Source organism: Filobasidium floriforme (genome assembly GCF_021052385.1).
Source record: "Filobasidium floriforme strain CBS 6241 chromosome Unknown HD553scaffold_6, whole genome shotgun sequence".
NCBI lineage: Eukaryota > Fungi > Basidiomycota > Tremellomycetes > Filobasidiales > Filobasidiaceae > Filobasidium > Filobasidium floriforme.
The window spans coordinates 525,835-552,984 of record NW_025763627.1 but is presented as its reverse complement, the minus strand read 5'-3'; the positions used below and the strand labels follow the sequence as shown (position 1 = coordinate 552,984).

Below are 27,150 nucleotides of genomic sequence, written 5' to 3'. Positions count from 1 at the left end.
CGAGCCTCGGTCCAGTTCTAAAAGACATTCCCTATCTCCTTCTTTTCCCAATTTCGATTACATCAAATCGATATCCGAGTATGAAAGCCAAAACCATTCAGCGGCAGTGTCAAGATGGCATGGCGCCGTCGGACAAGGCCTCTTACGTCGTGATAGCATTCCGGGTATCGCAACGAATAATGGGGACCGGCATGACTTCAATCCCGCGGATCATTTGCGCCGATCACTCCTTGTCAAGCTTTCGACATTTTCCTCGTCGACATGAGTGGTTCATTTGCGTGACGTAACTCGAAACAAAAGCAGATCCTGTCATGGTCGGGTTGGCAATACACACCACTTGCTGGATTTGGGCGATGCAATCCGCTATGTACTTTCAAGGCGACTTGAAGGGGGATTCGAAGTTTCCAGGTACAGGTCACGGCGCAGTAAAATGGTTCTTTTGCAATCTCTCGCCCGCCTCCCGGCGCGACTCGTTATCGCCATGAACATGAAGTCATCTCAATCTCATCCAAGCTCTCAAGGATCATTACACGCAAGCACCAGTCCGCGCGGTTCCTCAGCTAGCTGAGCCTGGCGATCCTTCCAGCAATGATGCAGCGCGAGGAGGAAGTGCAATTTACAGCGCATACCAAAAGGGATGCGTTCGTCTTCCCGCCTCCGTGGGGTATCACGATGCCTATTGTTCGACAGTACCAATCTGGATATGAGTGGCTTTTGTATCAGATCTTCAAAAGTCAGCGATGAGCAGTGACGGATAGGAAGACCTCTTCCTTCCGCTCAACAAATAGAGTTTGGCTTGTTGATACGATGATCGGAGATGAGCGTGATGACGAATCAAGACATGGCGCGATCGATCGAAAGGGACGTCAAGCGACACCCGTCACATACATCACAGATCACTGACTGTCCTAAACGTGCTTATCATACCGTGGTCTACTCAGAACCTTCGTATACTCAGGCTCACTAGGTTCATTCATCACACCAGAACCGCACACAGGACAGCACGCCGATTCATCACCATGTCCACCAGCAATAACAACATCTTTACCCACCCGAACCTGGGCCAGATCGAATATCTCGTCCCGCCCACTCATCCACACCTCGCCAGGTTTCTAAACTTACCTTATGGAAAGATACCTGAACGACTCGCCCGATCTACCGTGCGTGATAGCTTAGGAAACGGATCGAAACCGTACGTGGCTACCACAGCAGGACCTTCGAGCGTCCAGCCCCACGGCTCTGCCAAGATGGATGCCCAAGGGTTACAGTTGCCCACAGACGAGATCCAAGAGGGAGAAGGGGAATGGCAATCCGAGACAGAATGTCTACAGCTTTCCATCACCTTGCCTCGACCTGAATTGGACGAGGTTAATAAGACCGGGGTTAAGGCGAAACTCCCGGTGCTCGTCTTTTTGCACGGAGGAGCGTTCTTTTTGGGCTCAGGGGATCGATCGTACTACAACCCGAACACATTCATGACTCAGGCGTTACAGGGCCTGGAAGATGGTAACGAAGCTACCAAATCCCCTCGACCGATCTTGTTCATCGCTGCCAACTACCGGCTCGGCGCCCACGGGTTCATGCACTCCCCTTCAAATTCTCCTCCTAACAACGGCCTGCACGACCAACTGACCCTCTTCCGCTGGATCCACAAGTACGTCCCCGGGTTTGGAGGGGACATGGACAACATTACGTTGATGGGACAGTCAGCCGGGGCGGAGAGCGTTTCGCTGCATAACCTCGTCAAGGATAATGAGGGGTGGAAACCCTATCGAAGGTCGATCATGTTCAGCGGGAGTCCGTTGTGTATGCCAGCCAAGACGCCCGAGGAACATGAGACGAATTTCAGGCAACTGGTAGGCAAGACGATGGGCGGTGACAACGGCGAAGGCAAAGACGATGATGGGATCGAGGGAAGGTCGAGCAATGATCTGGTCGAAGAGATCAAACGGGGTGGCAAGGAATGGGAGGACAGGTTCAGGGACCTAGCTTGGGTCGGAGCGCCTTGTTCGAGGTCGGATATGATGCCTTACGAGACGCCCTCTATGGCGTTGCTTCGCGGTGACGTTGATACCGGCGGCAACGAAAAGGGCACCAAGTTCGGTCGATGGGTGGAAGAACAGATCGTCAGCTGGTGCGGCTTTGACGGCGGGATCTCGTACACCATGATCCATTCCAACCAGGATCGTAAAAACCACGCCAAAGCTTTTCGTTCGATTTTGCATGACGTCCTTGTCCAACAGCATGGCAAGCCGAAAGAAGCCAATGAGCTACTCATCCTATACGGCCTGGATGAGAGCAAAGACGAGGAGGGAGATGACGAGGCGTTGAAGAAGATCTGTCTCTTCGAGAGCGACCTAGGTTTCTTTGCGCCTTGTCTCGCCGAAGCCCAGGGAGCCGAACGCAGATCCTCGTCGTCGAGTAAGCAAGCGGGACCGAGGACCGTCTTGCAGCTTTTCGATCTCGGCAATCCGTTCGAAGGCCCTCTCACTCCCGGCAAATACGCCACACATACCTGGGACGTTGTCGCTCTCCTCGGCGCCTACGAACACCGCCTCTCTCCCGAGGTCAAGAAGGTCGTTAAGGGCTGGAGGGAGAGGATGATTGATTATGTTTGTTCGGGAGGCGAGGCTGCAGGATTGCCAGCATTCACCGGAAGTGAAAGTGAAGGGAATGACGAGGAGAAGATGGTCGTTGTTGACAGTAACGGGTGGAGGGCTCAGGACACGAAGCAGGCTTATGGTAAGGGGACGAGGAGGGGAGAGGTTCTAAGGATCGCCAAGGAGGTGGACGAGATCTGGGGTCAAGACATCTTTTGGAACGACGTTTGTCGAAGGTTCCTCATGAAGGGCGAGTAGAGTCCTTTCATGTAGAGTAGACGTCGCCTAAGCTTGATCTTGTCTTGAACCGATGTTTACTGTATTCAATGCGTGGAACCTACGCTGTTCACTAGCTACTAAGCTACTAGGTAGTGGAGATATACGGCGGTAAAATGAGTGAAAGCCCGCTGTATCTGAACGATTCCCGAGGGTGAAGCGCGACGATGCCCGAGCCGATCGTCGTTTGATCCGAACACGTCCGAACAAGACCACAAATTCAGCGAAACTCCTCTCGGTTGCGCTGCTCTAGTTGTTCCGAGCTGTTTCGGAACACGAATCAGCGGGAGTAGACGCTGCGTTTCACCAGATGATATGGCTTCATCGTATACCAACACGTCAGAGGATCAGAGGACTATTGCTGTTCACATCGTTCTGAGGGAGATCGCAAGCAAGATGGCTCGTTGAGCGGGCCGTGAGAACGACTTTTCAGCTTTTCAAGGCGTGTGTGGGGAAGAGGAAAAATCATGCGGGGAGAGGAATTGCTCGATCATTCCAAAAGAGCGAGGCGGGATCGCTCCCGATTGTCATACATGTTCTCGCCGTCGTCGTCATCTCGCATCATGCTCATCCTTTTGGGAATACAGCTACGTACCCTCGCGTACCCTCGAGTCATCTTGGTCACTTGCTTATCCGACACGATCTATTGGATCTCCAGACTTGATCCCGTGCCTTCCCTTCCGACTTTTTTGACTTGACAGACCCTCCCGGCCACCCTCCAAGGGGGATTTTGCATCCGAGGGGAATGCCACGCCATGCATGACAAGGTCATCGTCGAGTCCACGCTCTAGTCAGCTAGTCATCTTGCGTCGGGTGGGTGGGGGTCGGTTGGGGGGAATGTTGTGACATCGACTTTGACGAGATATCCTATCCTATCTCTCATCTTTCCCTGTCTCTCTCTCTCCTCAGATCATTACTGTTCTACCAAACAAAAGAACCAAAACACAAACACTACACAAAAATGGCCATCACCAAGGTTTTCGCTCGTCAGGTAGGTCAACACTTCCACCACCAGACCCTCAGCTCCACGGGAACCGAACGTGTACTCATATCTTCTGTCGGACGCTGATCACCTCCCGATAATCTTGTTCTACTCGTTTGTTCGTCTGTGCGATGCAGATCTTCGACTCCAGGGGTAACCCCACCGTCGAGGTTGACCTCCACACCGAGAAGGGTGAGTGCGAGACTCAAAGGGGGCCTGGCCTACATGCGGGTCTAGGCGTTGTATCAAAACTAAACCCTCGCATCGTCTCGTCATGTGTCGTGGCTTTCGTTGCTCATTACAGGTCTTTTCCGAAGTAAGTCGACGTCGAACACAGTCGCGCCACAATGACCACTGCTGATAAATCTCGCTGCCTGCCTCTCTGCGCCTTCTTCCCCTACCGCAGCCCAGGTTCCCTCGGGTGCCTCCACCGGTGTCCACGAGGCCGTCGAGCTCAGGGATGGTGACAAGTCCGCCTACATGGGCAAGGGTGTCACCAAGGCCGTCTCGAACGTCAACGACATCATCGCCAAGGCCCTCATCGAGTCGGGTCTCGAGGTCACCCAGCAAAAGGAGATCGACGACCTCCTCATCAAGCTCGACGGAACCCCCAACAAGGGCAAGTTGGGAGCCAACGCCATCCTCGGTGTCTCGATGGCCGTCAGCGAGGCCGGTGCCGCCCAGAAGGGTGTCCCCTTGTACCAGCACTTGGCCGAGATCGCCGGCGTCCAGGCTCCTTTCGCCTTGCCCACCCCGTCGTTCAACGTCATCAACGGAGGATCCCACGCTGGTAACGCCTTGGCTTTCCAGGAGTTCATGATCTTGCCCACCGGTGCCGAATCGTTCACCGAGGCCATGAAGATGGGTTCCGAGACCTACCACCACCTCAAGAAGGTCATCAACAAGAAGTACGGAATCGATGGTGAGTATCCGGGCTTGATCGTCTTGGCTTCTCACAGACCGTCCATGCTGACCTGCATTCGACGTTTTAGCCACCAACGTCGGTGACGAGGGTGGTTTCGCCCCCAACGTCTCGGGTCCCGAGGAATCCCTTGAGCTCTTGATGGAGGCCATTAAGTCCGCCGGTTACGAGGGCAAGATCTCGATCGCCCTTGATGTCGCTTCGTCCGAGTTCTACAAGGACGGCAAGTACGACTTGGAGTGAGTACAGTTTGTCGTCATTGTGGATCGAGGTAACCGGAGGCTGACGCGTTGCGGGGCTCTCAGCTTCAAGAACGAGAACTCGGACAAGTCCAAGTGGTTGTCCGGTGAGGAGCTCGCCGCTCTTTACAACAGCTTCATCGAGAAGTACCCGATTGTCTCCATCGAGGTGAGTCTCACGATCCATCTCCATCGTCGACAACCATAGCTGACCTTTCACGTTCGAAATTTTGCCCTGCCTCGCTTCGTAGGACCCCTTCGACCAAGACGACTGGGAGGCGTGGTCGCACTTCACCAAGAACTCGCAGATCCAGATCGTCGGTGACGATTTGACCGTGACCAACACCTCCAGGATCAAGACCGCTATCGAGAAGACGGCTTGTAACGGATTGTTGCTCAAGATCAACCAGATCGGAACCATCTCCGAGTCTATCCAGGCGTGAGTCCTCTGCAAAGGAAGAATGTCTCCGAAAGGCGTGAGGAATGGAGCCAAATTCCATCCGCGCCCCTTGGGGCATATCCGAGCAGGAATCAATTTTCCGACCTTTGCTGATATTCATGGCGATTCTTGGCCAACAGCGTTCAGCTCTCTCAGAGCGCAGGATGGGCTATCATGACCTGTATGTTTTAGCGTACTTTTATCGTCTTGGTCGACAACACACAAGCTGACACGTTCCGCCCTCCCACAGCCCACAGGTCCGGTGAGACCGAGTCCACCTACATCGCCGACTTGGCCGTTGCCTTGAGGACCGGTGAGATCAAGACTGGTGCTCCCTGCAGGTCCGAGCGAGTCGCCAAGTACAACCGTGAGTTATGTTCGGCTTCCCCGCTCATCCGATCGATTTGCTGAAGGCTGTTCTTCCACCCGATCCAGGTCTCCTTCAAATTGAGGAGTAAGCTCACTCTGACCTGATCCCGCTGCCGCCTTCTTGACCCGCTGCTAACTCCCTCTGATCTCACAGGGAACTCGGCTCCAACGCCTTCTACTCCGGTACCCAGGGTCTCTCCAAGGGTACCACCGCCCCCGCCCTCAAGCAGTAGATTCGTCCGTGCTAGTCGACTAGTATGTGTGATACGTTTCGCTGCTTGTATGCTTGATCGCGCCTATTGTGGAGCGATTAGTTCCAGACAAAGAATATAGAATGTCATTTACGTAGGCGTTTCGATGTGGTTGGTATCGACCTGGATAATACTTGCCCAACCAAACGAGCTTCCCGTCATACGAAACGGCTCGGAAGATCGCCTCTCCATTCATGTTCCTGATCCATCACCTTGCTTCCCCTTTGCTATGAAAGTGATCGATCAAGAAGGGCCTGAGTGATGTCAAGGCGAGCTCCGCCTTGGCGCTTGCGATTACGATTGTCGGGTTTGACGGTTCGATGCAATACTGAAAGGAGACGTTTCAAGTGACGTATGGCGATGTCACTTGACGCTGAAGGTGCAGGCTACTCGGGATGAAGGGCTGTAGCACGGTGTTAGGAACTCCTTTCATGGTCACAATCACCCAAAAAAGCTGTGCGGATCGTCGCGCCATCCTTATATAACACAGGACGCTGATACAGGGGCAAGAGTTGGTGAGCAGATATTTCTGGATTATCTCTACCTGCTGCCAGCGATCCTCATCAACCATCAAAATGCGATCTCAAAACATTATTGCGTATTTAGAAGGCCACTGGGAAGGAATCCCACTTGGCGGCCTCTGCGAACGTCAGTATGGAAAGGACCAGCTTGTGACCTACGATCTCGACTCGAAAACAGCCCGCAAGCTGTGCGAGTACTTCGAGACCGAAGAGTATAAGATACACCCACCGACACCCGGATTCCACGGCCAGCAGAAAGCGGCGCTTTGTGAACTCATTGTTTTGAAGGAAGCTGCGACGTGGCTTATGATCCGAGCCGAGGCGGCAAAAGCGAGGGCCAAGCCAGTGACAGTTTTGGAAAGCGATGCTTATCGCGGGTTCGACAACAAGTTCACGAGCGATGGCTTGACTTGGATGCAAGCGGAATCGGAAGCGATGGAACGTGAAATGATGGGAAGGGCAGAAAAGCTGACTGCAGGAGATTCATCGGCCCAGCTGGAACGTTCGATCGCCGATTCCTGCACTGGCTCGATCTTGACCGACCACAAGCCGATTGACGGACTAAAACGCCACGACTCTTTCTTTGGTGACGACGGAGATGTTGACCCTTTAGAGAGTACTACTCAGCGCGGCGGTTCGACTTTGACGGCATATTGATCCCGATAGTCTATCTGTCTGGGGATGATTGCAACCAAAAGATCCCTGATGCGAACTTGAATTGCCTGTACTGCATCCCAACCGACTTGTGGCCGCTTCCCACACTGCCATCTTCCCTGTTATCAATCTTGGAGCAGTACCATGCCATATATTGTAATGCGATACGATGTGAATGTTGTGCGTATGTCGATACGATCGATACGATTGGATATCCTCCCCATGACATGCTGGTTCAAGAGGTGAAGTGTTGATACAGAATTTACAGACCAGCGATATCCGGTCCTCTCCTTGCCTTTCCCCGCCTATACGACCTGCACGTGAGCATAACATGGGATCCTATTAGCTCCTCATTCGATTCAGTCCCCTTGTACAGTGGAACAGAGGAAGAAGAGAAGACCAAGCCCTAGCTGTCACTCACCTTTCCAGCCAAACTCAAGATCTTGCTCCACCTTCCCCCACTTCCCTCTGGTCCGCCTTGCACCTCGCGCAGTTCGGCAGCAACGACCCCGTTTACTCGGGTTCCGATCATGTCTCCCTTGTTGTTCAGTAGTACGCAAGCGTTGTCGTCGAACCTGGAATGGGTCATGGTCAGCTTCGAATGACAGATCTTTGAATCGAAACCAGAGCCGGAACCCGAGACCCACTTGATATTCCGCCCATCAGCCCGTCTCAGGGGAAACCTCGTCCGTACGATGACCGCCCGTCTGAGATCCCCCCGCCTGACTTTTTGGATGTTGCTCGCTGACGTGGCTGCTGCTGATGGACCCGAGGTGACTTGAGAGATGGGTCGGGCTCGGTTGATTACTACGACAATCTCGTCGCCTAGAGCATCCATAAGGGCCGGGAATCAGGGAGTCAGTACGAAAGGAGCTGGGTGAGTTAGCAATAGGCAAGAAGATGACGCACCGACAGTAGCCATCCCTCGGGCAGACTTGGCTTTGAGGACGTTCACGCATTCGGCGATCAGAGCGCCCGAGTTGTCGATGACCTGCAGGAGGTGGATGATCAGCCTACAAACAGCGATTACAGATGAAGTCGGGTCGGTGGCTCACATTTAATGTTCCTTTGAGTCCGATCATGGTGACAGTGGTCGTAGCAGGCTATCGCTAGATGGTGATTACTCTCGGGGATCCGAAATGCCATGAAGTTGTCAAGGATGAACCTCCTTCGCTCCTTCTCTGCTTTCGACTTGCTCAACTTCTTCGATCTTGCGCTAAGAGTCACGCGTGGGAAAGCAGTCAAGGTCGAAAATGGATCGACCGGTACATCTATAGCTAATGGTAGCGTCACAACTTCATCACGACAGGGACAGACTCGATCTTACAAGGTCAGACAGTTTACACGATGCATCTAGTCAATATGGGGCATCGGTGTTGAACGAGTATCAGAGGTCGTTGCGTTGTGATACATTATTGCAAGCCTGGCGTCCATAGCGCCAAGAACGTCGAGGTCCCCCGTGACGCGCGACTTGTACTCCGGGGAGAGAGAGAGAGAATTTGGAAGGTCAAACAACTTCAACCATATTATATACCGACCTGCATCGGCATTTCGCCTTCGCATTCCACTTCGACCGACCATACTCCCTTTGAAATAGGACTAGGAATCGGACCTGGATCTGTTCGATGCCACGGTCACCATCCCCTACCTCGTCCCTGATCGGACCCTCTCGAAGCAACTCGGTCGCTCGTCAGCACCACGAAAAGAAGCCGTATGAGAGGCCGTCGAACGGGAATGCCTCGAATAGCAGTGACAACCAAAACCAAATCGGGCAGAATGGGCTGTTGGGAGGATTGAAGAGGAGTTTCTCGAGATGGTTCTCTCCTGGACCCGTTTCGTCACAAAGCGATTCGGCACTGTCGATGTCGAACGGAGAAGAACGCCAAAAGACGAATCCCACCTCGACCTCGATTCCGACATCCACCTCCCTCGACTCAGCCAAAAGACCTCCTCCCCAGATGTCTCCCGAACGAGCCGGTACTCCTAGCAAGAAACAACGCGTCACTTCTCCTCAGTCTCAATCACAATCTCGCCGATTCGAAGTACAAGGTCGTGCTGTGGAGAGCTTCAACGTGCAGGAATATGGCAGTTCTCGATTACCCACCCAGAAGGGGGAACATAACCGTCAGCGCGTCCCCAACTATGCTAGGCCGTTCGGGAGTGCAAGTGGGGATGCGGAAGAGGGTTCTTCGATGACGCGGAGTAGGACGATGGGTGGACTCGGGGGATACAATGATCCTCCAGGATCGATGCTCGCTGGCTCTCCGGCTACGAGTAGGAATGCCGGGAGGAAATCGTCACCCTCGGTCTCGGGGATGCGCCGATCAGAGACCATGACTTTGCACGTCGACCGGGACAGGGAGCGTGGCAGTAATAACGCTACCAGGTTGAGCACTTCCACCCGATCTCCTCTCTACACATCAGGTTCCATCCCCCGATCAAATACCTTAGGCAGCCTCATAGCCCCGGCGAGTGGGAGAATGTCGAGTCCGTTCAGGGGTCAACAGGAAGCTGCTGAACGCGTGGCCAGGCAGAGGGCGATGAGGGAAGGGAGTTTGAGTTTGGGCGGGTCGCCGATGAGGCAATCGCACTCGCATTCACAGGGATTGAGGAGTTCGAGCAGGATGGAGATTGAGCCGAGTAGGGTATGTTCCATGTCCATGCGTGTGTGGAAGATGGTGCTTTGGCGGCTCTTAGCTGACATTCAGTCCATCGCGATCTGATGTTGCAGACCCGAGAACCGGTTTCGCCTACTCCTCGTGATGAATCTCCTCGCAGATCAATGTCGTCGATGAGGGACATGTCCATAGTGCTACCTTCTCCTAGCCGCGGAGCCACACGTTCGAGCCGTCTTCGATTCAGCGTTCGGCCTCCGGCTTACGATGACGCCGAGGATCACGAGGAGCAGGAGTACCTGATGGATGCGCCCGAGGATGATGGTATGGACGTAGAGACCGATCGCGATCACGCGAGAAATCGACGTGGGACGAGCGGGAGGATGAGCGTGGATCCCGTCCCTCAGCTTTCACCTATGGATTCGAACCCGAATGTCCAGGCCGAAGCTCTCCTGCAACAACTGGCCGAGATGCGTAGGTCTTCCCGACACCCCAACATCCAGGCCGGTCGACCGTCTTCCGTTCAAACGCCCCCTGTTCCGACCTCGTTGTCGACGAGACCGATGCGAAAACGTATGGCCGTACGCGTGCCCAAGGCTTCGACACCGGCCGAAGAGGCGTTGCGGCTGTCGACTACTGGTTCTTTAAGCTTGTCTGAAGGGCCGGCCAGGCTGAAGGGGACGAAGAGGGCCAAGGAGTTCGAGCTGGAAAAGACCAAGGGAGGGAGCGTGATGCAACGACCATATGTTCGCAAGCCGTCTGGATATTCTCGACCTAAGAGCGATGACGAAGACGATGACGAGGAACAGAACGCTGAGGATGAGCGCAAGGAGGACGATCCTGACGAGATGAAGGATAGCGATGATGTCGCGACCGAAAAGCCGTTCACCTTCAGTATGGCCAACGCACCTACCAAAGTCTCGGGACCGATGAACATTCAGTTCTCGCCCTCGGCTACCAAGATCGTGCGGACCGGTACGAGTTCAACCTTGCGGGCCCAGTCGGCGGTTACGCATCGAAAGCATGAGCCCGCTGTGTCTACGGCACGCAAGACCGAGAGTCGAGGGAATCAGTTCGCCGTTCCTGATGACGACGATGATGATGAGGAGGACGCGGAAGGTGACGATGTCGGAATGAGAGACGACGGCGCATCAGGAGCGAGGAGCCGACAACCTTCGCAATCGCCTCAGCCCGTCTCGATCCCCGCACCTATACGAAGTCCATCCCCGAGAAAGAAAAAGGACGTCGATGTCACGGCCGTGCGCAAGGCCAGAGGGTTCCTGGACGCCGCAGGCGTCAATCGTCCTCGAGCTTCGTCACCCTTGGCGGCCGCTCCTCTAAACGCCTCGGCCTTGAGCAAGACGACGCCCGCTCAGGTGAAACCTCCTCTCACCCTCGCTTCGTCCTCCTTGACGCCCAAAACGAATACTCCGGTACCCGACTTTTTCGCTATGCCCAAAAAGCCCACAGAGGCGCCCGCATCGACAGGCGGCAAAGGAATGGGAGCGATTGGACTTGGACGACCTTCGGCCCCGACCTCGACTCCAGCTCCTTCTTTCTCTTTTACCGCCCCTAGCCCGACGAGCTCGCCGATTGCCAACCCCGATCCTGTGCGAGCTGAGGCAACCAAGCCGCCAACCCCCTTTTCGTTTGCCGCACAGCCCAGCACTACGCCCACCAAACCTCCTCCTTTCAGCTTTTCCCCTGCGCTTACCTCGGCGGATGCAGCTAAACCGGCAGTTCCAGTAAGTGGGTCCTGGACGATGTCCGAAAATTGTACTTGACGGCGATTTCTATTTGCAGAGCTTTTTCTCAAAGCCCGCTGTCACCTCATTCGAGCCAAAGATGGCAGACAAGGCGCCCCCAGCTGCTGCTGCGCCTGCTGCACCTCCTTCATTTTTTAGCAACACTCCAAGCCCGTAAGGATCGCTACCGTTCGCCTTGCCTGGGGTGCGTTACTAACGTCGTCTCCCCCGTAGGGCTCCTGCTCCTCCGTCTGCTAGCGGATTCAATTTTAGCGCTGCCAAGCCGCTTCCCAATCTCTTTGGGTCGTCTCAGGCTGCGTCTACCCCTTCTCAAGATTCGGTAGCAACCCTTCCCAAGGCTCAGGACAAGCCCGCCGACACGCCCGCTCCTAGCAAGTTCACCTTTGGCGCATCTCAACCTGCTCCTACTGCTCCTGTCGGTTCATCAGGTGGTCTCTTTGGTTCGCAAAAGCCCGCAGAAACGTCAACCAACCCCTTGTTTGGAGGACTCAAGTCGGCAGCTCCATCTGGTTCGGCTTCGCCTCAAGCAGCCGCTTCGCCTCAAGCAGCCGCTTCGCTCGATTTCGGTAATTCCTCCAAGGCCTCGACCGACTTCAAATTTGGCGCCGTCAGCGGTGGTGCAACGGCTCCATCCCCGCTCAAATTTGCCTTTAGTGCTGCTGCGCCGAAAGAGACAGCGAACACTCCTGCTCCCACCAACCTCTTCGGAGCCGCTAACAATGCCGCGACTACGACCCCTGCCGCACCTGCGTTCGGTGCAGTCACGAGCAAGCCGTCGACTCCGGCGCCCACCGTAGCTGGTTTCAACTTTGGTACGGCCGCAGCTGCTTCTAGCCCGGCACCTTCTTCGCCTTTCAACTTTGGCAGCGCCGGCGACAACAAGCCCGCAGCATCCCCTGCACCGTTCACTTTCGGTGCGGCCACCAGCGCGCCGGCGAACTCGCCCTTCGGAGCTAGTCAGCCAGCGGTCGCATCGAACGCGCCTGCTAGCAACATGTTTGGATCCACTGCACCTGCCTCTGGCGGCATGTTTGGATCAGCTTCGACCGCCCCCGCGAGCGGCGCGTCGACACCCAGCTTTGGAGGTTTCGGACAAGCCTCGTCTACCCCGGCTCCTGCCGCAGCGAATCCCTTTGGTCAACCGTCCGCTGCTACCACTCCTGTACCGACGACGTCTGGCTTCGGCGGCTTCGGAGCTTCAGCTCAGCCTGCCCCGGCGCCATCGACCGGGATGTTCGGTGCGACATCGACCGGGTTCGGAAGCCCTGCACCTCAATCGGGAATGTTTGGATCTACACCGGGAACCCCTGGTACGCCTGGCACCGCGAGCGCTGGGTTCAGCTTTAACGCTGGCGCGGCCGGGCCAGCCGATTCGAGACAAGGTTCACCTGCCTTTTCTGTCGGAGCCGGGGACGCTCCAGGTGGTCGCAAGATCAGAAAGTTACCGGGCGCTCGGAAAAAGTAGACGTGGGTGTTTCCTGTACAATACGATGCTTCGCATCTTGACAACACAGTTGGAGGGGAATCAACGGGGAATGAGGATACCAGGCGATTCAATCGGAAAACGACAATAATCAACGCGACACCAAGGTGTTGGCGATTTGACACAAGACGAAGCATGAAGTGGGCTTATCATAATCAAGACCCACATGAAATCACTCGTTGTAGAATAGACATTGGCCGTCTTTGTAACGAACGACCTTTTGTCTCTTAGCATTCATTATTTGGCCATTGGCAGCCGTCATTCCGATCTCATTCTCATGTGCGCGTTCGCGCAGAGTCTCGGGTCAAAGTGTATCAAGGGGAGGGATCATCGGTCATGCTTGTTGACGATCTCTTGACTGTATTCCAACTCTTGTTGACAAGGTCACTTCCCCCAGTTGCCAGATGTTCATTTAGCAAACGCAAAGGCATCGCACCTCCTATCGACACTAGACCACACACACACTCTCTTCCTTTGTGCACCAATCAAGGGATTGCCCCAGTTCCCCTGACGAGCTCGTCTGCTGAGACGCTGCCCGATGCGGTAGGCATACCCATGGCTACACTCAACTCACAGGGCAAACGCCCGTCGCCAGACGACGAAGGCTCGGATATGTCGGATATCTCTGAGGGTAATTCTTTCAACGGGAGAGAGAGGAGAACAATCAAGAGGCAGAGAACAAGCTCGTCACAATCCGAGGTAGAGGATCAGCCAGCTCAATTCGTACCCGGACTTTGGAGCATTGTAGCATCGGTCAAGAACCTCTTCGGTCTCGGTAGTTCAGGTAAGTCGGGACCGCTCGCGACATGCTGTTTTCTTGGAGCATTCACTGATAGAACGGCGAATAACCGTCAGCTGAACAACAAATAGAGACAGATCCAACTCCAGGCCCAGCCCTAGAAACACTCGACAGATTCTCGCCCGACCTTCCTCCCTTACCAGCATTCCATCCGGATGGACGAATGCTACAAGGACCAACAATGCCTGCGATCGAAGCGACTAAACATAGGATGAATCGAGCTTTTGAAGCGCAAAACGGAGAGACGGACGCCGAGATACAGAATCAGGAACACTCAGTCATAGATTTGACAGGGGTGTCGGATGGGAGTCCTAGCCCTGACAAGTTCAAGTCCGGTGGCAGCCTATCCTACAATGCGAAATTCAGCCAGCTCAAGGTCAGGCCGCCTACCCCTCCCCGACCATCTTCCAAGAAGAACTTTGCGCCGTCGGGGTTGCGGGTACATCATGCTTTCGATAATGGGTTGAGACATTCTGTCGGGCATCGAGCGAGACCCCGGTATACGGCTAAGATGATCAGAACGACCGTGAAGAGTGAGTCGGTGTCTGCTGTATAGCGTCGTAGTCGATATGGGTCGGAAGATTTGACGAGGAACCCTCGCGTAGACTCCCTTAGCACCGCCAATCCTGAACCCAAATTCGATCTCGCAAAAAGCCAGTACCAGGACATGATATCGGACGCAGGACCATCCACTCCCTCGCCTCCGGCTCAAGGTTCCACCCACAGAATAGACGATCCTTTCGCTCCGACTCTCACGACCAAGAGACTTCCCTTCAATGGTCTACCGCCCGACATGGGTCGGTCGCGAATGCCCCCCTTGCGGAAAAAGGTCAAGGGAGCCGAGGGGAGACAGCCCAATACCGCGGATGAGTTGATCAAGCGGTTTGCCGCCGTCGGAGTAACGGTGGCAGAGAGCTCAGGTAGGTCTGTTCGATGTCGCCGATCGCTTGTATGGTCGAGCTAAGATGCCTGACGGTCGGACCTCAGGTAGTCCGCCGTCTATCAATGGCACACGAAAGAGCGGTATGAAGAAGGACGTTCAGGTTGATGTGAGTCAAAAGGAGCAGATATGCCGCACCCTTCAAGCGAGTTGACCTTGCCTTTACTATCACTCAGGATCAGCAGAACGCCCGCAGAGAACTGGCAGCACTGCTCAGCAGGGTGAAAGCACCGTAAGTGAATGCCACATCGAGATCTGATCAACATTGTTTCTAACCCTCGCGCTCGCTCCGCAGGCCGAAGAGAGAGCCCTTCAACCTGAAAGCGCTAGAAGCGTCCTTGGAGCAAGAGCGGGAGGCTGAAGCCAAGATCCAGGAGAACCTCCGACGTGTCGCTCTGCCCAAAGTTGCGGCAGTTCCCACGATTTCGGACGAGATGCGAGAGACCGTAAGTGACTGTACCGACAATTCTGCGACAACGACACGGCTGAGATGTGCACTTGGGACGACCAGATCAAGGTGGCCATCAAGAACCCTCGTTTCATCAGCAAATGTCTTCGGGAACAAGTCGAGTTCAAGGATCTTCGACTGCTCAACCCGGGCCAATGGCTCAACGACGAGGTCATCAACTTTTACATGGCGCTGCTACAAGAACGAGCTGATAACGATCTGATAGAGGTGGATGGGCAAAAGAAGAAGAGGAGGGATATCCACTGTTTCAACAGTCATTTCTATCCCAAGCTGGAGTTTGATTACGCAAAGTCTAAAGTCGGTCGATGGACGAAGAAGGTGCGACCCAGAGCAGAATGACACCCTCAATTTGGTCCGCGCAGCTAATCCGTCTTCGTCCATGCTTCAGATCGACATTTTCTCTAAAGATATCATCGTCTTTCCCATCAACAAGAACAACGTCCATTGGCTGTGCGGCGCGATCAACTTCAAAGACAAACGACTAGAATGTTACGACTCTATGAACCCCAATGGACATGCACAAGTTTACGAGGTGGGTTGAGCGCTTTCAAAAACGTGTCACCGTTTCCAGGCCGAGCTGATCATCAAGGTTTTCTCTTCATCTTTGCAGAGATTGAGAAGATACCTTCAAGCCGAGCATCTGGACAAGAAAAAGACACCGATAGATTTGAGTGATTGGGTCGACTACTACGATACAGTATGTCTGTTTCGGCCCTGCCACCGAATCGATGTACACCTGCTGAACCCGCCCTCGATCACGCTTCTAGGAATCACCGCAACAAGACAACGGGTATGACTGCGGCATCTTCAGTTGCCAGACTCTGGAACACCGAGCCCGAGGGCTAGGCGATGGAGACGATGCGTCGGCGGGCGCGGCTTGGGAGTTCAAGCAAGACGACATGTTGGAGATACGTCAACTCATGATCTACGAGATCGGACAGGCCAAGCTTGTTCCGAGGGGGAACAAGTGAACCAATCAGTGGTCCCGTGTGTATTTATTTCTTGTTAGCCTTCCTGACGAACCGTTGTAGCCGAATATCGTCGCATGATCGTAGCATGGCCAGCTAGTGGTCCGAATTGTCGGTCGAGGTCGCTTACGCGACGCGGAGGATTTCAAAGTCTGACGCAACCCGACCATGTCCCTCAATCTTCAGGATTCGACTTTGATACAAGAGCCATCACCTTTTCTTTGCGGATCGAAGGCCATTCACTAGATACTATACGGTAATAGTTGCAAACATTCGGAATGGCTTTTTCTTTTGGAGGAGCTCCTGCTCAACCGGCTGCTTCGAGCAGCTTCAGCTTCGGTGGTGCATCGACGCAAAACAATCAGTCCGCTACCGGTACTGGAACCAGTCTCTTTGGCAACAATAATACCAGTACTTTGGGTCAAAGCACTGGGGGAGGGCTATTTGGTGCGAAGCCAGCTGCTACTACTGGGGCTACTGGAGGAGGGCTGTTCGGAAGTTCGCAGCAGCCCGCTCAACCTGCATCATCATCGTTGTTCGGCGCCCCGGCCGCTCAGCAAAACCAACAACCACAACAATCGGGAGGACTGTTTGGAAGTACCTTAGGGAACAACTCGGTATGTGTCAGCGTCAGAGGACGAGTCCATCAGATGGCTGACTTGGAGGCTGCCTGACAGACTTCACTCTTCGGCCCGCAGCAGCAGCAACAACAACAGCAACCGCAGCAGCAGCAGCAACAACAACAACAACCGCTTCAACAGTCCACCTTGAACAGTTCTACCCTGGGTATCCTCGGTCCCTCGCAAAATCAAAACAGGTCGAGCCTGTTTGCTAGCGTCTCCGGCTCGTCGGTACCGAAAAAGAGGACCTTGCAGGAGAGATTACAGAAGATCGCTTCTGGGGTGATCGATCCTGCTCAAAGCGAATTGCGGGTGTGTGACCATCTCGCGGCAATGCACGAGGCGCATGCTTACTTGGCTTCTTCTTCACTCTGCCATATCAGTCATATGTGTACTACGCTGCTCCGGCTTCCAACGGACAAGAACACCAATGGCCTGGCGATCAGTACATCAGCAAGCAGCTGTTTGATGAGGCTCAGCGACACAACCCGAACAGGAGCGCGTGAGTCTGACCCACCAGCTTATATCTTCTGAAGTGATACTGAGTAGAGGCTTGAATTCTTCACAGTCTCCTGCCTATCCAGTTGAAGGGGTACGAGGCTATGAAGCAGCGGGTGGAGATTCAGGTCAAACACCAGGCGGATCAGCGGACGTACTTTGACGTGAGTTTCTAGACTGTCATTCTTCTTCTTTCCAAAGGCCGTAGCTGACAAGTCGATCCGGATCGTCCGATAGGCTCTTCAAGGGCAATTGAACTCTGCCTATCAGGAGATCACACAGAGCCTGTCGCTATCGCAAGACAAGCTGGCCGCTCAATCCGCTCGAGTCTTCTCGCTTCTCGTGAAATACGTCGCCGACTTTGCGCTGCTCGTGAGGACGGTAAAGGGGTCGGATCTGACGAGGCAAGAAGAGGAGACGTACAAGCTGCTGAAGGAAGTATTGAAGGCGTACGAAATCACGGGTAACGGAGGCAGGATGGAGGGCAAGTTGGCAGAGTTCTGGGCTTGCATCTTGCGGTTGAAGCAGGTGGTGGACAGTGGATATGCTTCGAACGGCAAATTCGATTGGAGTTTGGAATCCGAGCAAGATCTGTTGCGTGTAAGTATCGAGGTTCTTTCGTTTACCGCTGATTCCCGGTGTCCAGAAGTTGAATCACGTTTGTCTGAATGTAGATCTTCAAGGAGCAAGGCAAGGCGCTCACCGCTCTGCGCAATGTCGCGCAAGACCAGAAGTTTGACGTCGACACTCTAGAGAAGGGTCTACCTCTCGTCGTCTAGATTTTCAGCCTATTCAGTGTACATGGGATCAGCTTACCGATGTAACAATGTACGCGGGACATATTTCGCTTTGCAAAGTGATAGCGGAACGACTCTGAAAGCGATGCACGATTGCGAAGCTTATAATGACTATTGATCTATCGAGGACCTGAAAAGCTAGAAGTAACCCTAATAGCTATTAGCTATTAGCTAACCGCTCGCTCTGATTAGTCTAATTTCCTAATTGACGAATCCATCTCGAACGCGCGACGCGACAAACTGACGGAATCCGTTCATGCATTCATGTCAAGCTTGATGCATCCCGCACATACCTCTACATCACGACGAACATTCCATCCCTCACATTGCAACAACTTGAAATTAGTCTGCATCAGAATCTTGGAAGTGCGGGCTGGTGCGATGACTATGCTTTGAATCGGAAGCTAGAAAATCGTGGAGTTGCGAGACCGCTACCTACACGCATCTTGTCCACCATGGATTCGCAATCCGAAGGCGAGACTCAGCCCGCGACCCAATTCGAGGGGGGTTCTGACGACGCTGAGCTCTTGTATGAAGCCAAAGCGATCTTGGATGAAAGGACACGAACCATCCGAGGGAAGCCCGTGGGACAGTATCTAGTCGATTGGGCAGGACGGGACGAGAACGGCAAGCCATGGGACCCGACTTGGCAGAAAAAGGGCGACTGTACCAACGAGCTCATCAGGGAATGGAAGGCCACCAAGCTGAGAGATCCTGGTATCTTCGGTCGGTGGCAAGCGGCAGAGGCTGAAAGGAAGAAGCAAGAAGCCGAAAGCAAGAGACAGGCCAGAGCTTCTGCTTCGGCCCGAAGGAGCGGTCGGGCGAGTTCTCGAGCCGGATCTGTAGCCTCGTCAAGGGGAGAAAAGAGGAAACGGAGCGAGACAGCCGACGATGTATTGACAGATGTCGTCACCCCTCGAAGAAGGAAGAGAGAGCTGAAAAGTGTGGAGACGGCATGGTCTGCAGGTCCAATCAGCGAGTCCGCACGTGAGTATTCGATTGAGTATATGCTTGCTACGATTGCTGTCGACTGTAAATCTGATTGGTACGCACAGTTTCATCTCCCGAGAAAGTTACCAGAAGCAAACGAGGAACCATTAGCAAGGGGCAGGCTGAGAGCGAAGCATCACACGCTACAGCAGTGTTGAGCGACACTCCGTCTCAATCGCCTGTCAAGTCTAAGCGATCTACAAGGAATTTATCGAAACGTGATGCGATCTCGACGGGGAAAAAAGCTCAGACCCCCCGGATAGAAGACGATGTTGAGAGCTTGACCTCCGGCGACGATACCGACGATGATGTCGTGAGCAAACCTACAAACGGAAAGGGCAAAGAGCCTGTCCGCCCCTTGGGTGGGAGTCGGCATAGGGATTCTGCGCGAGGTCAGGTCAGGGTGTACGGAAGTTCGGCTGTTCGTCCACGAGCCCCTGTACCTAGCCTCGCTGATCAAATCTTCGGCGACGCTTTCGCGACGGGGAGTGATGGCGTGGAGTTCGAAGAGGCAACGGGAGAAGATCCGACTGATCCGGTCGAGAACGCAGAGGATCTGGGTGGAAGCAGTGACTCTGAGCTTTCTGAGGACAATGACAGGGTCATTGTCGAGATCGGACCAAGAACAATACAGGACGCTGAGCTATCGGATGAAGCCGACCTGGTTGTTGACGCGAGACCGAAGGCAACGCAGAACCTTCCGGCAGGAGATATTGAGGACAGAACAGGCGCAGGAGGACAACAAAGCGCTCTTAGAGTCGCTACAACCCCTGCAAACAAGGGGAAGCGTGTTGCGTTTGCCGAGACACAAGAATCCGACGAATCGGTCGTACCTGGAACTCTCTCGACTGTTCAATCATCTCAGCCAAGCCAAGAGTTCTCGGCTTCTCCTCTTGAGAACGTACAGCCTGAACTGGGGCAGGCGATCGGTTCTCAAGCAGTGCCTTCAAGTCCGCGGGACGATTCTCTCCGAACTCTCAGCGATATCACGCCTACTCCTCCAGAAGATGACATCGATGCTCCTGCCGATACTCATGTCAAGGCCACACCTGATCCTGAAGAGCTTCAGACTCAGGCTGAGGGATCTGCATTCGAGCCTGCAGACGATATGATCGCTCTTGACGGGTCTCGAAATGAGGATCAGCCCTTGACTGAATCTGCTATCGACCTTGCGGCAGTTGCTGATAGAGAATCGATGCCAACATCGGAAGCTGCGGACGCGTCACTGGACGCGGATCTCTCTGCATCGCAGACCGAGCTTTTCCAGGCCGCTGTCGCCATGATGGCAGATCATGGTTACGAAGACGATTCCGAGTCATCTCAAGGTCAGATGTCGGCTGTAATCAGCTCAGCAAATGAAATTAATCGACCAACCAGCGCAACAAACAACAATCATGCGGGCCCATCGAACCATATCGAACCGTTACGACCACCTCGCGCACGTGTTGATATAGCTGCTACACTACAGGCTGCCTGGATGGTACAGAGATCTTCTCCAGAGCGACCTGCGTTCCAGCCGCTGGCACTCATCAGGCCGTCTGTACTCGGAAAAACGGACCCTCCTACAGTTGCGCATGATCCGACGCTCACACAGGAGACGATCGACCAATTTTCGAGCCCAAACAAGAGTCCCGCCCCTGTCCGTAAGCGGGCGCAGGCGCCAATTTCTCAATCTGGTTTGGCTAGTAACGACATGAGCGATTCGATCCTGCCGGAAGACGTGTTCCAGGATAATTCGAACCGCAATACTACTGAGCTTCAGGTCACTGCCACGTCTGAGGAGCCCTCATGTGGTGTATGTCGATAAGCTGGTTGGTCCTTATAGAACTAGACGGCTGATCATTTCTATTGAATCAGTCCAATGAGACCGGGACTGGTCAGCCCAAGGCAAACGGACATTTGACCTCTACTAAACCGCCGGATAGGTCAAATCCTCCTATGAATCCAGCGAGCAATGCAGGTGATGCCTTGAAGTTACACCTCTATCATGAACTTCCTCTTACTTACATCGTCTCCTTCAACTTCGCAGACATTCCGATCGATCGCAATGCATCGATACGACCTCCTATGCAGAAGACCCCGCCCGATGCGATACCACATGCACCAGTGGCTACTGGTCTTGACGAAACAGCGAGACAAGAGTTGCAGAGGCTGACAAAGCTGTCGAGCGAACAAGCTACAAGAATCAAAGCCCTCGAAACAACAGTCAGCAACCTGAACGAGCAGGCTGCGGCGTCGGATCAGACCATCGAGAGTCTTCGTGCTTCCCTCGCTTCTTCCAGCGAAGATCTAGAGCTCCACCGCAACCTATACGGCGAGGCGAGGGATCGGGCCGTAGAGCTGACAAGAGACAACTCTGCATTGGAGGATAGGCTATCAGTCTTGAAGAGCCAGTTAGATTTGGGACTCAAACAACAGAAACTTCACGCGCAAGCCGAAGTTGATCGCGTGGACCGCGAGAACAAGCAACTCAAAAACAAACTCGCTTTCCTGCTCGAGCAAAACCGGTCGACGGGTGATGCGATCCGACACCGAGCTGCGCAATATCCGAAACTGCAGTACGAACATTACAAGCTCGCTGAAGCAGTTTTGAAGGAGCGCCGGAAGGCCGCAGACGCGCAACAAGCGTTAAAGCAGGCCAACAAGGAAGTCTCGCGACTCGAAAGACAGTTAGACATTTGCGCTCCGTCAGATGAATCGGATAGCGAGTCCGGTATCGATGAGGATGATCTCGAAGAATATCCTACGATCGACGACCTCGTTACCAAGGGATATACTCTGCCTCAAACAAGTGACAAGGACACGGCTGATGTCATCCTTACCGGTCCTGGTGCATCCGCGATCCAGACTTCCCGGTCCGACATGCCTGACACCATCCCTCGTGAAGCGCCTGCCATGCTTTCGGAACCTGCGGCTAGCCAGTCACAAAACCCAGTAGCCGCGTCTGGAGCCGAACCGAGTACCGCTGTCGACAACCGTGGCGCGAGTTTAGCTGAAGTAGCAATAACGCAGCCACCAAGTCTCTTACAATTCCTGGAGAAATCGTTCGCCTCCACTGCTTTGCCTTTCGACCTGCGTATCGATGTGGTGCAATCGCAGCCCAAGAAAACTTCGAATACCGCCACACTATTCCCTTACTCTTACGATCATTACAAAGTTTGGGAAAGCCGAATACTCATCACGGTCGCTGGACAAGTTTCGGAAAACGATAATACTTCGCCTCTGATGGTCTCGGCCCTGGAAGTCTATGTGTTTACCATTCCGGCGACGCTCTCGACCGTCATCTACATCTCCAAGGTGGATTCATCCGGGTATCCCATACTACCATCCAAATTCAAATCTCCAGCCCTGACCAATCTCTTGGTGACTTCCTTCCTGACATATCAATGCGCCGCCCGGACTCGACCTACACCTCGTGTGTATTGCCGATTGTTCGCTCGAGCCCAGAAGCAGTACCTCTTCGCAAATTCGAGTGAAGGAGGTGCTAAGAAGGTTCTTACCGGTCTTGGTCTATGCAAATGGTGGAGATCCGTGTTCGAAAAGGTTGTTTTGAACATCAAAGCGGAACAGGAACGAGAAACTGGGGACATGGCCGATGCCACCCACCTCAACTGTTGGCTTCCAGGCATCGATCCGGCAGAAGCCAAAAACCAAATGGGACCTTCCAAGGTACCTGGAGCCGCGCACTTGATATGGTCTTACGGACCACCCTTCGAGGATTCCGAGTCGAGTCCTCTTTACCCAAACCGATACGACACAACCTCAAGAAAGCTTGCTTGTCTCATTCCTCGTTTCGAGGATGATCCTAAGGGCCGGTATCTCGATGAATTGGTGATCAACGCGTCAAACAAATCACAAGCAGCGCTTAGGCGTGATGGTGTATCCAATCCAAACAAGAGCCAGTCCTCAGGCGAGATCACTTCTAAAGCCATCCAGCAGAAGCGCAAAGAGGATGAAACAAGATTGAGACGAGAAGCGGCACTCTCCCTCGAAAGGTATAAGCCTGCCGACTTTTGGGAGACTCTCTCCGCTCGTCAGGACTGTTACCCAGGGGATCAAACCGGATTCCTAGGTGTGAGCTTCGGTCCCGCACCTTCCTCATCTGGCCTCGTTACGTCCGGACAGGTCAAAAACTTGGAGACGAGCCTGGACAAAGCTATCGGACTCAACCTGAAGATCGTTAGCCGGCTGGTGACGGCGTTGCTTAACCACGATTTTGGCACCAGAGCGTTCGCCATGATAGGAACAGGCCGGTTCTTGTCTGAAATGGAAAGGATTCTTTCAGCCGAGATTGGTATGGAGGCTTGGCGACAGCGGTGTTTGGTCGAGATCTCAAAAAATGCCGAGGCGGTAGAACGTCCGGCCGCGACCGCAACAACTCAAGCGATGGGAACACCTGTCAACGTTCTCAAGCCTGTCAGAAAAAAGGCAAAGAATGTATCCCAGGCCGCGCCTTCATCGCGCCCAAACGCGATGGTCACCGGGCCACCCGGTCAGGCTTATCATTGCAAATGGAGACTCGGGGACCAGACACAGTGCCTCTCTTTGTGGGCAACGGCGGAGGTACGTTTGCGTTGTGACTCATCTCGATCTGGCCAGTGGAATCTGACCTAAATAACGTTGTCTGTCTGTCTACCTTTCCAGGATTTCGAGCGGCATGTCACATCTCACATCTCGTGATCGATACATCGGACAACATGATAGATAGCTGCATACAGAATGAGCACGGCGGGTGTGACGGCGGTCTTGACTGATTAAATCGTAGGCTTCAGTTTGTATCTAACCCTCGCCTACTGCCAAAAGTCGATCTAATCACGGAGTGGTCTACCAACGTGTGTCGAACCTCCAAAATGTAGCTATTTCAGACGGTCCTTGAACGCGCTTCCGCATGGACCGCTGACGTTTCATGTCCGCGAGCCCCCCAGCCCCCGAAGGTCAGCCTTGAGGAACGGTCTATCCGGCCCTTCTCTGCACCCGTCTCTTATGTAGTCCCAATATGACCTGTGAACCGGGACAGATGATCAGCCGAAATCTTCGCACCGCCACCTGCACTCGGCTATGTCGAACCTTGTGCGCGACCAGGAGCAAAAAGTAGACGATAGCCACAGTGGGAATCAACCAGTCGTACGAGATCAACACGTAGATAGGCGAGACGCGATCGAAATTGCCGTCGACATTGTCTGAGAAGTCCACGGTGCTCTTTCCGATATTGAGTAGACCCAGTAGGCCCAGAGCAAATCCCACAGCGAGTTGCGAGTACTCGAGCAGCTTCAGGGTTGTCCCTAACCTCACGAGGTCATACTTCAGTCAAGAGAGGCTGCCAAGCGGGATGGATTCCTGCTCACCGGGACGCCAATGACAATGCGTTATATTCCTGACTGATATCAGCATTAAGGCCAACCCCTACAGAGCAAAGAATCAAGATCTGGATTTTGGCACGTAGATTCTGCAACGATATTTACCGCTGAAGGGAAAATCCTGTCGTTAAGAAGTACATCGCGATCAGCCGTTGGAAGGGGCATGAAACTGAATCTTCGCCTGCTCACCAGCCAATGCCGTCGTATTGCTGTGTTACCACAGTGGTCCACAGCCTGAAGTACAGCTCGTTCGCCAACGTGGCTCGCTGGTCTGACAGGGTCTCATTGTCAGTTGCGGTGGTGTTTATGAGCTGAAGCTGGGCGTAGATGTCCGCAAACGCCTGGCTGTTGTCGCCCGGAATATATATCTGGAGGCTAGAATAAGTGCCTGATCATTCCATCAATCCCGTACTCCGGAAACTTACATCCGCAGACTTGTCAAGAATTTGCGAAGCATATTTAGCCACCTGTTGTACAGTGAGGTTTGCGCATAGACGGAACACTTTGTTAGCGATTTGCTAGGCTCGCGTTCCGTCCGTGGCCGTACCTGTACGCCTGCACATGTCGAGACGAATAAATCGGTTAGTCGGTCTCCGCCGAGCCAGGACTCAATCACTTACCCAGATTCAGTCCGGTGCTGTTGTCCAGAATGCTCAACTCTTCTGCATACGGTGGCACGAGCTGGAGACTCGACAATTGCAAGATGAGGTTTCGGTCCGATATAAGGTCCTGGAAGAGGCTGGAGTTTCCCGCAATTGCTGCCGATGCAGGAACCAGAAAACTAGCTTGACTATATAGGGCTCCCTCGATAAACGCCGAAGCTACTGTAGCGTTCTGTCAGGTATCTTTAATTAGTGCCCGCCTGAATGCAATGATGGCTTGAAAGACGAACCGTCAAGCCAGAAAGGAATGCAAAGAGACTGAAGTGCAAGGGGAAATGCAGGATAGCCCAAGCCGCCAGCCGTCTTTTGCTCATGCGGAGTTCCGTCTGAAACCCGGTGAAGCAGAAGTCGTAGAGACAGCACAGGATCACGATGCAACAGAAAACCGAACTGGCAAATTCTGCCTACGTCAGTCTCGGCACATCAACACGTACGCTTGCCGAACATGCTTACATGTAAACGTCGATGTTGTCTTTACTGAATCCTAGGATGGCCCTGTTGAACCCTTTGAACTGGTGAGATGGAAATCGGATTAGCAAGCTTGGACCAAAATCGCAAGTAATACGTACGACTCCAAGGAAGCCTTCTCCCCTGTTTCAGGCGTTTCCGTCAGCTCAGCCTGACATTCAGGGCGGACAGCTGCACGTACAGTACGATTAGGGTAAGATTCCCAAGCCTATCTGCCAATCGCGCGCTCTGCGCTTGCCTGTGGGTTCAAAGTAACAACGGTTTGGGCTTCGATTCAAATAGAGGTCATGATCCGTTACTCACAGGCCTCGAGCCTGGATGGCGGCGATCAGGATACCGACCGCCTCGAACACCACGGACAGGAATAGACAGGCAATCTTGGCAGCCACGAGCGTGTCCGAGTGCGAGTTGAGGGCTGCCGCAAGGATGACCGCTACGCAGGAGGCGGCGTTATAGAGGACCGGCGTTAAAAAAGTACGCTTGAGGTATGGTTGGTGGCGTCTCCTGGCTAGGCAATAAACTGTTTCATCGAGCCGAGCTGATCAGCGTCCGCCAGCTCGTCGTGGGAAAGTATGCTCGATCATCTACACATACCCATGATGTATTGTACGATGAGAATCGCACGCAAACCGGCATAAGCGGAAGCTACCGTGACAAAACTGGTATGCGCTTGGTATCGATCTCCGGCGTCATCTGCAAACACGTCCTTATCTTGCCGTATCTGAAATTCGCTGTTCCTCAATATTCGCCTCGTCTTCCTGCGGAAGGATAGACCACTCACCTTGGCGAGATCCCACCCTCCGGTCGCTCCCGCAAGATACCCTAGCCCGCAAATCTGCACCAGCTTGAAAAAGCGGTGTACGAGATCTTCAGTCTCGAAGTGGATGTCATAGTTGACCTGCCCGAACCAGCTCCACCAGAGCAAGACGAAGAAGCCAAAGAAGTCTAGGAGTGTCTTCCAATCGCCGATCGAATGGATCTCGGTGAACGCCGTCAGGGTGGCTACAAACGCAAGCTGGCAAGGGTTTGAGACAATAAAAGTCAGCCCGAGTCTCTCAAATCGCGGAGACAGACAACTTCTCGATGACTTGCATCGTAGAATATCCCCATCCACCTTGACGCCATGTTCATGTCCGGCATCCATCCCGCTTGGCCACCTCCAGGGTGTCGCCCTTTCACTGGGCGGAGTAACAGCGGAAGATGTTTGTCCAGCGGATTGTACACATCGTCCGCATCTTCTTGCTCTAGACTTCTCTTCTCTAGATCCGAGGTTCTTCTCCGATTCTCTGACTCTTTCGTATGCGGTGCTTCATCCTCATCGAGGACGGTGTTGTGCTCAGGTGATTCAGTACTGCTCGCCGAAGCTTCCATCGGAGGAGGATCTGTTTCCCCGTCGGTTCCGTCATTGCGAACTGAAACACTCCGGCTCGCCATGAGTGGCTCAGCCAAAGCTGTCGTACGTGTA

At 53.7% G+C, this 27,150-nt stretch overlaps 9 protein-coding genes across 9 annotated transcripts; 7 read left to right on the top strand and 2 right to left on the bottom strand.

Moving 5' to 3' along the window:
* The first annotated feature begins 914 nt into the window (after positions 1-914).
* On the top strand, positions 915-2,935 carry HD553DRAFT_307987 (Alpha/Beta hydrolase protein). The gene has a single exon (XM_046179492.1). The coding sequence runs from the start codon at positions 1,020-1,022 to the stop codon at positions 2,856-2,858; it is 1,839 nt and encodes a 612-aa protein (XP_046038117.1). The 5' UTR covers positions 915-1,019; the 3' UTR covers positions 2,859-2,935.
* A 756-nt stretch (positions 2,936-3,691) lies between these two features.
* On the top strand, positions 3,692-6,419 carry HD553DRAFT_307984 (enolase). Its single transcript, XM_046179491.1, has 11 exons — positions 3,692-3,867; positions 3,996-4,050; positions 4,163-4,174; positions 4,265-4,780; positions 4,851-5,019; positions 5,086-5,188; positions 5,271-5,458; positions 5,599-5,639; positions 5,709-5,825; positions 5,894-5,912; positions 5,982-6,419. The coding sequence occupies exons 1-11, from the start codon at positions 3,838-3,840 to the stop codon at positions 6,058-6,060; spliced, it is 1,329 nt and encodes a 442-aa protein (XP_046038116.1). The 5' UTR covers positions 3,692-3,837; the 3' UTR covers positions 6,061-6,419.
* Positions 6,420-6,567: 148 nt separating this feature from the next.
* HD553DRAFT_307982 (uncharacterized protein) lies at positions 6,568-7,695 on the top strand. The gene has a single exon (XM_046179490.1). The coding sequence runs from the start codon at positions 6,654-6,656 to the stop codon at positions 7,254-7,256; it is 603 nt and encodes a 200-aa protein (XP_046038115.1). The 5' UTR covers positions 6,568-6,653; the 3' UTR covers positions 7,257-7,695.
* On the bottom strand, positions 7,660-8,335 carry HD553DRAFT_269638 (putative mitochondrial 54S ribosomal protein YmL38/YmL34; the record flags this gene model as incomplete). Its single annotated transcript, XM_046177624.1, has 4 exons — positions 7,660-7,828; positions 7,901-8,078; positions 8,163-8,244; positions 8,309-8,335. The coding sequence occupies 4 exons, from the start codon at positions 8,333-8,335 to the stop codon at positions 7,660-7,662; spliced, it is 456 nt and encodes a 151-aa protein (XP_046038114.1).
* Positions 8,336-13,490: 5,155 nt separating this feature from the next.
* On the top strand, positions 13,491-14,734 carry HD553DRAFT_195915 (uncharacterized protein). The gene is made up of 3 exons (XM_046177060.1): positions 13,491-13,901; positions 13,988-14,449; positions 14,571-14,734. Exons 1-3 carry the CDS (start codon positions 13,673-13,675, stop codon positions 14,585-14,587), a joined length of 708 nt encoding a protein of 235 aa, XP_046038113.1. The 5' UTR covers positions 13,491-13,672; the 3' UTR covers positions 14,588-14,734.
* HD553DRAFT_195916 (cysteine proteinase) lies at positions 14,735-16,472 on the top strand. Its single transcript, XM_046177061.1, has 7 exons — positions 14,735-14,965; positions 15,033-15,088; positions 15,152-15,302; positions 15,368-15,643; positions 15,714-15,857; positions 15,936-16,022; positions 16,093-16,472. Exons 1-7 carry the CDS (start codon positions 14,882-14,884, stop codon positions 16,294-16,296), a joined length of 1,002 nt encoding a protein of 333 aa, XP_046038112.1. The 5' UTR covers positions 14,735-14,881; the 3' UTR covers positions 16,297-16,472.
* A 32-nt stretch (positions 16,473-16,504) lies between these two features.
* On the top strand, positions 16,505-18,345 carry HD553DRAFT_348845 (uncharacterized protein). The gene is made up of 6 exons (XM_046183414.1): positions 16,505-16,910; positions 16,971-17,225; positions 17,297-17,415; positions 17,482-17,575; positions 17,649-18,011; positions 18,086-18,345. The coding sequence occupies exons 1-6, from the start codon at positions 16,572-16,574 to the stop codon at positions 18,188-18,190; spliced, it is 1,275 nt and encodes a 424-aa protein (XP_046038111.1). The 5' UTR covers positions 16,505-16,571; the 3' UTR covers positions 18,191-18,345.
* Positions 18,346-18,528: 183 nt separating this feature from the next.
* HD553DRAFT_195791 (histone acetylation protein-domain-containing protein) lies at positions 18,529-23,991 on the top strand. Its single transcript, XM_046177059.1, has 5 exons — positions 18,529-19,195; positions 19,264-20,993; positions 21,056-21,158; positions 21,228-23,761; positions 23,843-23,991. Exons 1-5 carry the CDS (start codon positions 18,664-18,666, stop codon positions 23,876-23,878), a joined length of 4,935 nt encoding a protein of 1,644 aa, XP_046038110.1. The 5' UTR covers positions 18,529-18,663; the 3' UTR covers positions 23,879-23,991.
* A 160-nt stretch (positions 23,992-24,151) lies between these two features.
* Positions 24,152-27,119, bottom strand: HD553DRAFT_322857 (uncharacterized protein; the record flags this gene model as incomplete). Its single annotated transcript, XM_046181342.1, has 14 exons — positions 24,152-24,480; positions 24,544-24,601; positions 24,661-24,676; positions 24,745-24,900; positions 24,981-25,110; positions 25,176-25,389; positions 25,448-25,607; positions 25,671-25,729; positions 25,787-25,808; positions 25,867-25,923; positions 25,989-26,205; positions 26,280-26,406; positions 26,467-26,700; positions 26,760-27,119. The coding sequence occupies 14 exons, from the start codon at positions 27,117-27,119 to the stop codon at positions 24,152-24,154; spliced, it is 2,139 nt and encodes a 712-aa protein (XP_046038109.1).
* Between the last annotated feature and the right edge of the window lie 31 nt (positions 27,120-27,150).

What these genes read in the sequence shown, in the direction of transcription:
- HD553DRAFT_307987 (XM_046179492.1), top strand. Translation starts at nt 1,020, where the DNA reads ATGTCCACCAGCAATAACAACATCTTTACCCACCCGAACCTGGGCCAG.
- HD553DRAFT_307984 (XM_046179491.1), top strand. Translation starts at nt 3,838, where the DNA reads ATGGCCATCACCAAGGTTTTCGCTCGTCAG. An exon ending in CAAGAAGTACGGAATCGATG is followed by an intron (nt 4,781 to 4,850) that starts GTGAGTATCCGG and finishes TCGACGTTTTAG; the next exon opens with CCACCAACGTCGGTGACGAG. An exon ending in GACGGCAAGTACGACTTGGA is followed by an intron (nt 5,020 to 5,085) that starts GTGAGTACAGTT and finishes CGGGGCTCTCAG; the next exon opens with CTTCAAGAACGAGAACTCGG.
- HD553DRAFT_307982 (XM_046179490.1), top strand. Translation starts at nt 6,654, where the DNA reads ATGCGATCTCAAAACATTATTGCGTATTTAGAAGGCCACTGGGAAGGA.
- HD553DRAFT_195915 (XM_046177060.1), top strand. Translation starts at nt 13,673, where the DNA reads ATGGCTACACTCAACTCACAGGGCAAACGCCCGTCGCCAGACGACGAA. An exon ending in CTTCGGTCTCGGTAGTTCAG is followed by an intron (nt 13,902 to 13,987) that starts GTAAGTCGGGAC and finishes AACAACAAATAG; the next exon opens with AGACAGATCCAACTCCAGGC.
- HD553DRAFT_195916 (XM_046177061.1), top strand. Translation starts at nt 14,882, where the DNA reads ATGCCTGACGGTCGGACCTCAGGTAGTCCGCCGTCTATCAATGGCACA. An exon ending in CGGACGAGATGCGAGAGACC is followed by an intron (nt 15,303 to 15,367) that starts GTAAGTGACTGT and finishes TGGGACGACCAG; the next exon opens with ATCAAGGTGGCCATCAAGAA. An exon ending in TCGGTCGATGGACGAAGAAG is followed by an intron (nt 15,644 to 15,713) that starts GTGCGACCCAGA and finishes TCCATGCTTCAG; the next exon opens with ATCGACATTTTCTCTAAAGA.
- HD553DRAFT_348845 (XM_046183414.1), top strand. Translation starts at nt 16,572, where the DNA reads ATGGCTTTTTCTTTTGGAGGAGCTCCTGCTCAACCGGCTGCTTCGAGC. An exon ending in CTGCTCAAAGCGAATTGCGG is followed by an intron (nt 17,226 to 17,296) that starts GTGTGTGACCAT and finishes CTGCCATATCAG; the next exon opens with TCATATGTGTACTACGCTGC. An exon ending in CCGAGCAAGATCTGTTGCGT is followed by an intron (nt 18,012 to 18,085) that starts GTAAGTATCGAG and finishes GTCTGAATGTAG; the next exon opens with ATCTTCAAGGAGCAAGGCAA.
- HD553DRAFT_195791 (XM_046177059.1), top strand. Translation starts at nt 18,664, where the DNA reads ATGGATTCGCAATCCGAAGGCGAGACTCAGCCCGCGACCCAATTCGAG. An exon ending in TCCAATCAGCGAGTCCGCAC is followed by an intron (nt 19,196 to 19,263) that starts GTGAGTATTCGA and finishes TGGTACGCACAG; the next exon opens with TTTCATCTCCCGAGAAAGTT. An exon ending in CTGAGGAGCCCTCATGTGGT is followed by an intron (nt 20,994 to 21,055) that starts GTATGTCGATAA and finishes CTATTGAATCAG; the next exon opens with TCCAATGAGACCGGGACTGG.